At 41.9% G+C, this 12,318-nt stretch overlaps 1 protein-coding gene across 1 annotated transcript in view; it reads left to right on the forward strand.

Moving 5' to 3' along the window:
- LOC111550137 overlaps positions 1-11,086 on the forward strand; it is a 72,285-nt gene extending 61,199 nt beyond the window's left edge. The window contains exons 3-4 of the mRNA XM_023223401.1: positions 7,221-7,309; positions 7,994-11,086. Of these exons, the coding sequence (XP_023079169.1) occupies positions 7,221-7,309; positions 7,994-8,068 (164 nt within the window). The 3' untranslated portion in view covers positions 8,069-11,086. The remainder of the gene's footprint in view (positions 1-7,220; positions 7,310-7,993) is intronic.
- The last annotated feature ends 1,232 nt before the right edge of the window (positions 11,087-12,318 follow it).

The following is a 12,318-nucleotide window of genomic DNA, read 5'->3' on the forward strand; positions in this document are numbered from 1 at the left end:
GGAAGGAAGGAAGGAAGGAAGGAAGGAAGGAAGGAAGGAAGGAAGGAGAAAGGAAGGAAGGAAGGAAGGAAGAAGAAAGGAAGGAAGGAAGGTTGCTTAAATTAATAAAAAATATCTACAAAAAATCTACATCTAACATCACAACATCACACTTAATGGTAAAAGATTGAAGACCTTTTCTCAGAGATGGAGAACAAAGCAAAAGTACCTTCTTTCACAATGTGCATTTAATATCACCCTGGGAATACTAGCCATTATAATAAGACAAGACATAGAAATAAAGGGGATGTCAGCTCTATTCAAAGATAACGTAACTATGTAGATTTCCTACATAGATATTTCTAAACAGCTTACACACAACTTCCTAGAACTAACTAATGAATTTAATAAAGTCTCAGGATATGAAGTCAATGCATACGAATCAATGGTATTTCTATATAATAGCAGGAAAACTGGAATTCAAAATTAAAATAACAATACCATTTATAATAGCACCAAAAATCATGTAAGTATAAAACTGAAACAAATTATGTGGGATCTGTATGCTGAAAAGTAAAAAACACTGAAGAAAAATCTGAGAAGATCCAAATAAGTGGAGAAATATACCATGTTCATAGATGAGAAGATTCAGTATGTTAAGATAGATGTTAATTCTGCCCGATTTGTTAGATTGATTCAGTGAAATTTCAATCAAAATTCCAGCAGCGTTTTATGTAGATGTTGACTGCTGGTTTCAAAATTTATACAGAAAGGCAAAGGAACTAGACTTGCCAAAAATTTTTGAAAACAAATAATATTGGGGGACCCCCTAATTTAAAGTGTTATTGTAATGCTACAGTAATGAAGACCGTGGTAATGTAGAAACAACAGACACAGATATCAGTGGAACAGAGAAGAAAAACCAGAAATAAACCCACATAAATACAGTCAACTGATTTTTGACAATGATATAAATGCAAGTCAATAGAGAGAAGAAAGTCTCTTCAAATAAGTGGCCTGGGAACAACTGAATGTCTACATTTTAGTCTATCTCGGCTACCATAACAAAATATCACAGACTGGGTGGCTCATAAACAATAGAAATTTATTGTTCACAGTTCTGGAAGCTGGAAATTCCAAGATCAAGATGTGGGAAGATTTACTGTCTAGGGAATGCTGGCTTTCTAGTCCATAGATAACCATTATTTTGCTGTGTCTTCACATGGCAGAAAGGCCAACGAACTCTCTGGGTTCCCTTTTATAAGGACCCTCATTAACTAACCACCTCTCATAGCCTTACCTCCTAATACCATCACCTTGAGGGTTAGGATTTCAACTTGTAAATTTTGGGAGAAACACAAACATTTAGACCATAGCTGTCCATATACTAAAACGACAAAAAAGAACCCCAGCCTGTATCTCACGTCTCATATAAAATTAACTCAAAACGGATCATAGACCTAAACATAAAGCATAAAACCATAAAACTTTTTTGAGAAAAAAAAAAAAAAAAAACAGGAAAAAGTCAGGCTGGGCACGGTGGCTCACACCTGTAATCCTAGCACTTTGGGAGGCCAAGGTGGGCAGATCACGAGGTTGGGAGTTCAAGACCAGCCTGGCCAATGTGTATATGACCTTGGGTTAGGCCACTGAACAAGGGTCAGCTTTGTAGTTCAGGAGACATTTGACAATGTCTGCAACATTTTTTATTGTTATACTTGGGGCCTGTGTGTGTGTGTGTGTGTTTGCACATGCATGCACACATGCACACTACAGGCACTGATGTGTAGAGACCAGGCCAGGAATACTACTAAACATCCTACAAGGCACAGGATAGGTCCCCACAACAAATAATTATCTGGTCTAAAATGTCAATTGTGCATCTGTTGAGAAATCCTGAGTTAGGAAAACAGGTTTTAGATACGACCTCAAAAGCATGATTTATGAAAGAAAAAATTGATAAATTGTATTAAATTTTTTAAAGACTTCTGTTCTGCAAAAACTTTGGTTCTTTGATTAAGAGAATAAAAAAAGACAAGCCACAAACTAAGAGAAAATATTTTAAAACCACATCTGTCAAAGGGCTTATATTTGAAGTATATAAAGAACTCATATACTCAACAACCAGAAAACAAAAAACCCAATTTTTCAAAACAAAAAATTGAATCAGAGTTTTTACTAAGGAACACATTTAGGCCAGGCGTGGTGGCTCACGCCTGTAATCCCAGCACTTTGGGAGGCTGAGGTGGGCAGATCACGAGGTCAGAAGATCGAGACCATCCTGGCTAACACAGTGAAACCCCATCTCTGCTAAAAATATGAAAAATTAAGCCAGGCGTGGTGGCACGCACCTGTAGTCCCACCTACTTGGGAGGCTGAGGCAAGAGAATCGCTTGAACCTGGGAGGCAGAGGTTGCAGTGAGCTAAGATCACGTCACTGCACTCCAGCCTGGGTAACAGAGCAAGACTCCATCCTCCCTCCCCCACAAAAAGAACATATTTAGATGTAAAATAAGCATCATAAAAAATGTTCTTTAGTAATCATTAGGGAAATACAAATTAAAACCACACTAAAACACCCACAACGTGCCTATTTGAATAGCTATAATTTTAAAGCCTGGCAATCTGAAGTGCTGGTGAGAATTCTGAGCAATTGGAATTCACATACATTGCTGGTAGGAATGCAAAATGGTACAGCCACTTTGGGAAACAGTTTGGCAGTTTCTTATAAAGTTAAACATATACCTACCATATGACCCAGCAATCTCATGCCTAGCTATATATCCAAAACAAAAGATGTTCAAACTATAGGAGAGGATTCTCTCTACCCTTCAAATTCTTAGTTAGAGCAAACTCCTATAACAAAAGGTAGAGTAACAAGAGGAAAACAAACACATTTAACAACATGTATACCTTATTATACATGGGAGATACCCAGAGAAATAAGTAAATCCCAAAGGTGTGGCTTTGATTTCAGGCTTAAATACAATTGTCTACTGAAATAAAGAGGGAAGGATGTGAGGAAGGACAGACATAAGGAGATGCCCAGGAAAGCAGGATAACAAGGGTAAGATTTCTTACACAGATGTAAGTCTGGTGCCTTGTCCTTTGATAAGAGTCTCTAGTGACGTAATGTCCTTCTCTTCATAGTACATAGGGAGACACCCTTACAAATGGAGATTTCCTTTATCGACATAAATGTCCTTTATAAAAGGACAACTTCTACTCTGTTTTCAGATCTTCTTCTGTGTCTGCAGTTTCTCAAAATGATTAGCACAAAACAATTCATATGCCAAAGAAGCATGTTTTGGGGTGGCATATTCTGGTCTCCCACAATACAAAAACCTATAGGTAAATATTTGTAGCTGATTTAAAAATTGGAAACAACCTAGATGTACCACAAACTGTGGTACATACATGTAATGGAATGCCACCAGCAGTAAACCTGAATTCACAAAACAACACAGATAAATCTTACCTGCATTTTGAGAGGCTGGACCCAGAATTGTTTGATTTTATTCATATGGCACTCTGGGAAAAGCAAAACTATAGGGAGGAAAACAGATGAGTAGGTAGCGGATCAGGGGTTGGGGGGTGGGTTGTCTATGAAGGAGTAGCACAAGGAAACTTGGGGGTCATGGAATTATTATGTATAGAATTATAGTGGTCCATAGTACAATTCTGTGCATTTGCCAACACTGATAGAACTATACCACAAGAAGTGAATTTTATTGCATGTAAATTTTTTTAAAAACTCAACCATGATAAAGAAAACGTGGAATATATACAACATGCAATACTATGCAGCCATAAAAAAGAATGAGATCATGTCCTTTGCAGGGACATGGATGAAGCTGGAAGACATCATTCTCAGCAAACTAACACAGGAACAGGAAACCAAACCCTGCATGTTCTTACTTATAAGTGGAAGTTGAACACTGAGAACACATGGACACAGGGAGGGGAACATCACACACTGGGGCCTGTCGGGCGTCTGTCTCCCTCCCTTGTTGGGCAGGGGGAGGGAGGGCTTAAAACCTAGATGATGGGTTGCAGCAAACCACCATGGTACATGTATACCTATGTAAGAAACCTGCACTTTCTGCCCATGTATCCCAGAACTTAAAGTAAAATTAAAACAACAACAACAAAACCTCAACCAGGATATGAGAGAAAAGATGGAATGCACATTGTGATAAATGCATTTTACTATGTTACAAATTAATTATATAACTTCCCTGAAAGGGATGGGGAAGAAATAAGTTGACCTGAGCAAGGGTCAACTAAGTAAGGTTTCCAGAAAACCCTTCAGCTCCCCTAAGTAACTTTGGAAAACAGCACCGGACCTGCCCCAGTGAAACCTGGTGCCATGCAAGCCCCCATGTCCCAGTCTCCAGGCTGGCAACTGTGGACAAAATTTTTAAGATGCTCCAACACCAGGTCTATTCTGTGTCCTCAGGCATCAGGCTGACCCCAGTGCCTTCAGATTTTGAGACTGTTGTTTGTTCTGACACTTTAGCTCTCTAGTAAGTTCAAAAAAAGTTCTGAATTTGAAGTTAACTCAGTTACCTTCATTGTAAGTGTAAGAACGATGTCTCTTCTATCTCTCTACAGAGTGGAAGTCCTTTCTTTCCATTTTTAATGGCTGAACTGTATTTCATTAAATGAATGTGTAATTTACTTTATTTAACCAATCCCAATCACTTACCGTTGTGCCTTTAGGCAATTTTCCACTCTTTGCTATTATAAACAAAGTTAATTGACCCTTGTAAGCATCTTTGAGTTGCTCTAAAGGAATACGTGAGGTTAGGTAATTTATAAAGAAAAAAGATTTATTTGGCTCATGGTTCTGTTGGCTGTACAAGAATCATGGTGCCAGCATCTGATTCTGTTGAGGACTTCAGGTTGCTTCTACTCACAGTGGAACGCAAAGGGGAACTTGCGTGTGCAGAGATCACATGGCAAGAGAGCCAGCAAGAGACACAGGAGGAAGGGGCAAGGCTCTTCTGAACAACCAGCTCTTGTGAGAACTAATAGAGTGAGAATTCACTCATTACCATGAGGATGGCACCAAGCCATTCATGAGGGACCTGCCTCCTTGACCCAAACACCTCCCAGCAGGTCTCACCTCCAACACTGGGGCTCAAATTTCAACATGAGCTTCGGAGCGGTCAAATATTCAAACCATAGCAATGGGAGAAGACATTTCCTATGAAGAAGCAATATACATTGAAATACAACCTATAGAATTGATATAGACATTATTGAATCTGCAGAAGCACATGTTGGGACTGAAAAAGGCTCACACTAATGAATTCTGTCATAGATGTGTCTCTTGTTCTCATTTTAGAATAAATGATATCCATATCAGATTATCTGGGTGATTAGCACAATGGCTTTGATTTAAAAATATTAAGCCTACATATTGGCTGTTCCCTGATGCTGACTGCTATAGCCTATGTGCTCTACCCAACCCAGAAAGGGAACCTCTCCTTCACCCAAACAGGCAGCTGTATCAGTGTTTGGGTGAAAAGGAAGATGGATTTCAGCTGTCCTAAAAAACAAAGAAAAGTTGAAGATGGCTTCTTCCCCTTCTCCCCCTCCTCCTCCTCCTCCTCCTTCTTCTTTCTCTTCTTCTTCCTCCTCCTCCTCCTCCTCTCCCCACCTCTGCTCCACTCCTCCACCGCCACCTCCTCCTCTTCCTCCTCCTTCTGTGAAATAAGCCTAACTTACTGGTAGGAGAGTCTGTCTTGAATCAAAAATGGGTTGACCGGGCACGGTGGTTCACGCCTGTAATCCCAGCACCTTGGGAGGTCGAGGCGGGTGGATCACTTGAGGTCAGGAATTTGAGACCAGCCTGGCCAACACGGTGAAACCCTGTCTCTACTAAAAATACAAAAATTAGCCGGGCTTGGTGGCAGGCACCTGTAATCCCAACTACTCTGGAGGCTGAGGTGGGAGAATGTCTTGAACCCGGGAGGTGGAGGTTGCAGTGAGCCAAGATCACACCACCACACTCCAGCGTGGGCGACAGAGCAAGGCTCTGTCAAAAAAAAAAGGTAACTGAATTACAACAGGAAACATCTCCAGTGACAGCCCAGCTTGCTCCAGGTCCCAATGGGCGAAGAGAGCATCTCATCCCTACTTCCTTCAACTCTGGACTTAACAGGTAGCTACCCTAAGGTGCCCTGGCAAAGTGATCTGGACCTTGGGATTTCTGCTTTCAGGACTGCCTAAAGAAGAATGAATAGTTGCCAAAGGAAGAAGCAGTAATCAGGAACCCTGTCTGTAAATGTAGCTAATTTCTATTTAATTGGCGAGTAACTACATTTAAAATAAACACTAGTTGGTAATCAAAAACAGGAGGTTAAAGGATAGGCAATTGTAGAAGCCAGAGAGAATTACTAGGCCAAAACAAAGCTGGGAGAGAGTGGAGAGACTTGCTGCTGCCTCAGAGAAAACATGGTCAGGAGAAGAGGAATTGTCGCTGCTGTGGGCCTCACAGATCTCATAAAGATTTATATCTGGTTTTATTTGTGTTTGTTAGTCATCAACGAAACTGATTTTAATCACCAACTGGTCTTTAATTATAAAGCATTCAATCCTTTATTACATAAAAATTAAAAACACATGTAAGCGGCAATTTTAAAACTATCAAACGGGATAAGTTTGGCACATCCTTGTGCAACCCCAGAGAAAGAGGCAGAGATTGGACAGGTTTCCAGAAAACCCTTCAGCTCCCCAGGCATTTGCTGAACCCCTGGCTGCTGGCAGTATGGGATTTCAGGCAACCGCGGAGACTGCCCCCCTCCAGGGGAAGAATGTGGAATCCGCAGAGCTGGGTTAAGGCACATCCGCTGCCAAACTCTCCAGCATGTGTAATCCCTGCTTTTCGGCACCACCCAAGATGTACTAATGCGCCTTGTAAAGACTCACTCCCGTGGCCTGTGGGGTTCGGCATTGAAAGGGGGGGTGGGAGAGGAAAGGAAAGAGAAGGGGAAAGGGTAAGAATGGCTGAGTGAGATCCCTAGGCTGTGAGCAAGTTCTTCAAATTGAGTTTTCCTTTGAGGCAGACATTTTCCAGTTAAACTTTAAACTCAAACGCTTGTCCTATTTATCTCCAAAATGCAGGCTATGTGTCTCCCTCCTAATTAGCATGAAATCATTTCTTCTTTTTCCTTCATTAGAAATTAGGATTGATTTTTTTAAAGATAAAATTTGTATTCCTACTTAATTTTTAGACTCATTTGGAAGCAGTGCATTTTTATCAGAGGGACTGAAAAGCCTTTCGAGAATCAGTCAAGAAAAAGGAACGTGCATGAGAGTCACGGTGAGCAGCACCTCTCATCCAACTAGCTGCCCGGGGGTGTTAAAGTGCTTTCTAAAAAGGGAACTAACAGGGCTGCTCACCATGTACTGTTTTCTAAGAGCCTTAGCTAAATGAATCATATAGCACACACTAGCCCTGTAAGGTAAAATGATTCCTGGTGTTTTGAAAGCAATCAGCGATCCACAAAAAGGGAGGTAATGTCCCCCAGAACCAAGATTAAAACTCCGACGTTGAGGGAATCTCCACTGCCTTCCTGTCATCAAAGGCCAGCTTGTTTGTATCCAAGCAGGGTCTTGGGTGAGCCAAGCTCTGTTCAAGTGGCCACAGGAATGAGAGGCCACCACACAAGTGAGGATGCTGGAGACAGTCCGTCTTCTGGGGCTGTGTGAATGCAAGTTTAGTGGTGGGGGCTGTCACATTATAAGTGGACAGGTGTGAGTCCCAGGCCTCCTGCTCGGAGACTCAAACCCAACTGAAGCTTGCCCAGGAGGGGCTGGCTTCATCCTGGGCCACCCACACACTGGCAGGGCCTGTGCACATGGAGGCCAGTTCCCTTCCTGCATTAGCCATGGCATGGATTCCTAGTCACATCTGTACAGCCAGAGCAAAAGCCTGTAATTTCCATAGAATCCAGTTCTTTGAGTCAGAACTCCAGATAAGTGTTTGTTTTATTTTTCTTTACAGGTCACATCATGTGATTGTGGGGAAAGCCTGGGCTATCACGGAGGGAAGAGATTGGGTAAATTATTTGAAAAGTAAGCCTGTGAATTGCTGTGGAGGAACAACAGCCTGCCTCTTATCTGGAGCCTTTCCAAGGAAAAGCAAAGGGAACCCCAGAAGGCTTCCTGGGAGACAGTTTAATTCTGAAAACAAAGCAGTACTTCACCTCTTGTGTGTTGGGTAGAGCTGTAAAACAGAACACAGTCAAAATAGTCATTAGGACCACATCAGTGTCTACCCAAAGTCAGGCGGGCATTCCCAGGAAGCTGGGGGGCTGTGGCAGCTGCACACGTCACCCTCCTTTCTCCATTGTCACACAGCAGAAGAGCGTGTTCCATTCCACTGAAGATGGGGTGGGAGGGTTGAATAATTTATTGACTGAAAACTGGGGGCCTGAGTCAGATGGTAAACAAGTTTAGAGTGCTGCTTTTTGTTTCTTTTTAAAGTTATGTTTGCTTTATATATTGAAGTGCTTAAAATATATTTTAAAAATTCAAAACACCCCAGAAATTCAGCAACTTGAGGAGACAACAGTGACGAGCATTTTATGGCAACATTTGGACACTTGAAAGATTATTTCAGGAACCTTAATGCTGATAAATGAGAGAAGGGACAAGTTCTCCTAACTATAACATGTCGGCACCTGAGTACAGAGATCAAAACAAGAGCTAGCATTTCAAATTCATATTGTGAAGCACCTACAAAAAGATTATTCTGTCAGCCCTCACAATGTGGACAGTTCATCTTTTCATCTTATCAAATAAAAATATACCCGAATTCTTGAACAGACATTCAGTTAGGAAAAGAGGGTGGGGTGATGAAATGTGTTCTCATTCAGCAAGCACTTTGCAGATATTTCTAGTCAAAGATCCCTGTGGTCCAGGCTAGCGAGAGAAAAACGTGCCCTCTGCCCAGTGACAGCGGCTTCACGGGGATCAGCTTTCACCAATGCAGGCAGGGGAACAAAGGGCAGGCTTCATCTGCCTGCATCCCACAGGCCCTTGTGCAGAGGAGTTTCATTTCAGTGCCCATCACATGACCTCTCGGGCCAAAACCCTTTTTAATAATTCCGATTTTGAATATCAAATGGAAATGAAAAGTACATTTAGGAAGGAAGGGCTCTATCCTTATTGAAGAACATGCTCTATGCAAACAGGTTGGGCAGGCACTAGCTCTTGTAGAGCTGTGGTTCTCAGCTTTGGCAACACGCTGGATCACCTCCTCTAAAAGCTACTGATGCCTGCTTTCCTCCCTCCTCTGCCCCTAAAGAAAGTAGAATTTAATTGCTCTAGGGTGTGGTCTGGGCATCAGGATTTTTTTTTTTTTTTAAGACAGTCTCACTGTGTCGCCTAGGCTAGAGTGCAGTGTGCAATCTTGGCTCACTGCAGGCTCGATTTCCCAGGTTCAAGAGATCCTTCTGCCTCAGCCCCCCTAAGTAGTTAGGATTACAGGCACGCACCACCACACCAGGCTAATTTTTGTATTTTTTTGTAGAAATGGGGTTTCACCATGTTGCCCAGGCTGGTCTTGAACTCCTGAGCTCAAGCAGTCCACCCGCCACAGCCTCCCAAAGTGCTGGGATTACAGGCATAAGCCACAGACCCTGGCCGGCATCAGGATTTTTAAAAGCTCCCCAAGTGTAGTCAAGGTTGAGAACAGCTGCTATAGAGTGATTTAATACAGCATTGAAGGCCTCTCATAATCTAGCCTCAGCCTAATTTTTGCTTCCCCCACCCCATCTCAGCATGTACATAAGCCACAGAGACATTCTCACTGGTCTCTGAATGTACTTGGCTCATTCATATTTCCAGGCTGTCTTGCACATACATTGTCTGACTCTGGGCACCTAAGGAAAGCTCAGCTCCAATGTCCTCTCCTCTTCTGTGAAACCTTTCCCATCAAGCCCACCTTCACTACTAAGTCACTCCTTGCTCCTTGATCAGATAGAAGAACGCTTTGTGCATGTCTCTGCTGGAGCCCTTCTCACTTTACATTAAAGATATCTGTATCCAGGTCAGCCCACTCCTCTTCCCCAATAGCATATGGATGCTTTGTAGTTTCAGCAATAAGCACAGGGCTTGGTTTCTATGAATACTGAATGAATGAATGAATGAATGAATGAATGAATGAATGAATGAATGCCAATCTTGTACATTGCTGATGTTCACCACATTGAACCCAGCTCTCAAACCAGGATCACTTGGGAGATTCTGAGTCAATAATTTGAAGGTCTGTATCATTCTTACTCAAAGTGTAGTCCATAAGCCAGCAGTTGTTATATTATCTGGAAGCTTGTTGCAAATGCAGAATATGTATTTCAACAAGATCCTCAGGCAATTCATAGGCACGTTACACTTTGAGCTATATTTTTAACAAGCTCCCAGGTGATTCCTTTGTAGCCTGGCTGCCGACTCACATTTGGTAACCACTGTTCTAGACCTTCGTTTACTGAATGGAGTGGTCCCTGTGTGATTGCCTGCAGGTTTCTTCTAGTCTCCCATTTCTCTTCCTAGTTAACAAAGCCCAAATTTTGTTTTGAAGGGTGATCAGCCCTTCACCCACCAGGCCTTTGCCTCAGGGAAGCTTGATCCTATCTTTAGACCCCATATCGGGACTGAGTAGTCCAAAGGCATATCCCATTCCCCTGGCCAGGGATTAATTTAGGGATAGACATGTGACCAAATTCAGGTCAATAAAATGTGAGTCTACAGGGGCAATCTAGAAAAAGTGTCCTCTTCCTTAAGAGAAAGCCACAGAAGGGGAAAAAAATGTCTCAGGACATTGTCCTGCCTAAACATGATGCCTTGGACATTCTGCTTCTGTCTTGCTACCTGCAACACAAGGAAAGCCAACACTGAGAGGTCAGAGCAGAGGGACAGAAAGCACCTGGATCTTATGACATTGTTGAGCTCTTTTGTCTCTTGACTTCTAGTTATGAGATGTAACTGTTTTACTGTTAAAGTCATTTCTGTTCCTTGCAACCAAAAGCATTCATTGTTATACTGAATATGGTACCATATTTATTCAATCAATAAATGCCTGGCAAATACCCAAGTATGAGTAATTGTAGTTTGTCTCCCAGCTATTCTTTCAAGAAAAAGTGATGTTCCATGACAAAACCGGCTAGTTTAGCTTGTAACACAAACAATTGCACAAGTGCTTTTTCCTTGAGACAAATATTGTACTTTCATATGCAACAGATGTATGTGCTTTATGTGTGTTCCCATTTCATAACACAGAGTATTAGAAACATGTATGTTTCAGGGTTGAGATCTCATAAAATGAGTAGTTTTCACAGCTTCATTGAGGACACTCTGAAATGAAACTGGCAGTGTTTTTTTCTTGAGTACTATGAAATGAGTGGCAGTAAAGAATACAATAGCTATTAATATAGTTTGATGCTACTGCCTTGAAATATGCTAAGGCATCAGCAGTTTTCATCATCATTGCTTTGACATCATCGGTGCAGGTGTCAATACAGTGAAAAAGGTAAATGGCATCTTGGTGTGATTATGGAAGTAGATTGATCTAATGGACCACCTGAAGTAGCCTTGGCCTTCCCAGGGATCTTAGAGAACTGCTATAGTAGGTGATTATTTGGGAAATAAAGTCTCTTAGGAGAAGTTATGGATACAAAATGGTTATTGTTGAGGCCTGGAAGATACTGAATTATGTGCCATATCATGGTTCTGACTCCTTTATTTGGGTCAGTGTCACTATTGCCTCAGTGATTGCCAGCTCATGAGGCTGGTAACAGAGGAGTCCTAGGAGTATCCAGGTGCTGAGGTGCTTGTGAGGCCTTAGGATGGAGGGCACAGGAAATGGGCTCACCCAGTGCTACCAGTTACAGACTCATTCACAAGACTGTGAATCCACAACTAAGTTCTTTATTTCCCTCTTCAGCCTGTCAGCCAATTTGTCTTGTACTCAGCTTAGAAATGCACTATTTAATGTAGTGTGATTTCTGTTTATAATTCTTAAAATACTCTTATTAGTGAAGTCGTCTTAGTTCAGCCTTTTCTTGGGCTAGCATTTCTCCGACGCTGAATAACTATTAAATAATGAATGTGTTGTTTCACTCTGAGGGGCATCAAGATTCCCTCAAGTAGCACCTCCCCCCATTGCTTGCCAGAAATAGGCATTTTGACAACACCACAAAGCACCAACTTTCGAGGTCTCACTGAGCCAGTCCTTGTTTCCAGGAAAGAAAACCCATGTTCTTGAGCCAGAACGAATGCTCTAAAGGCTGAGATTTTCTTTTCTCTTGCTAGAGAGGGAAGAATGACAAT

This window comes from Piliocolobus tephrosceles, chromosome 2 (genome assembly GCF_002776525.5).
Source record: "Piliocolobus tephrosceles isolate RC106 chromosome 2, ASM277652v3, whole genome shotgun sequence".
Classification (NCBI taxonomy): Eukaryota; Metazoa; Chordata; class Mammalia; order Primates; family Cercopithecidae; genus Piliocolobus; species Piliocolobus tephrosceles.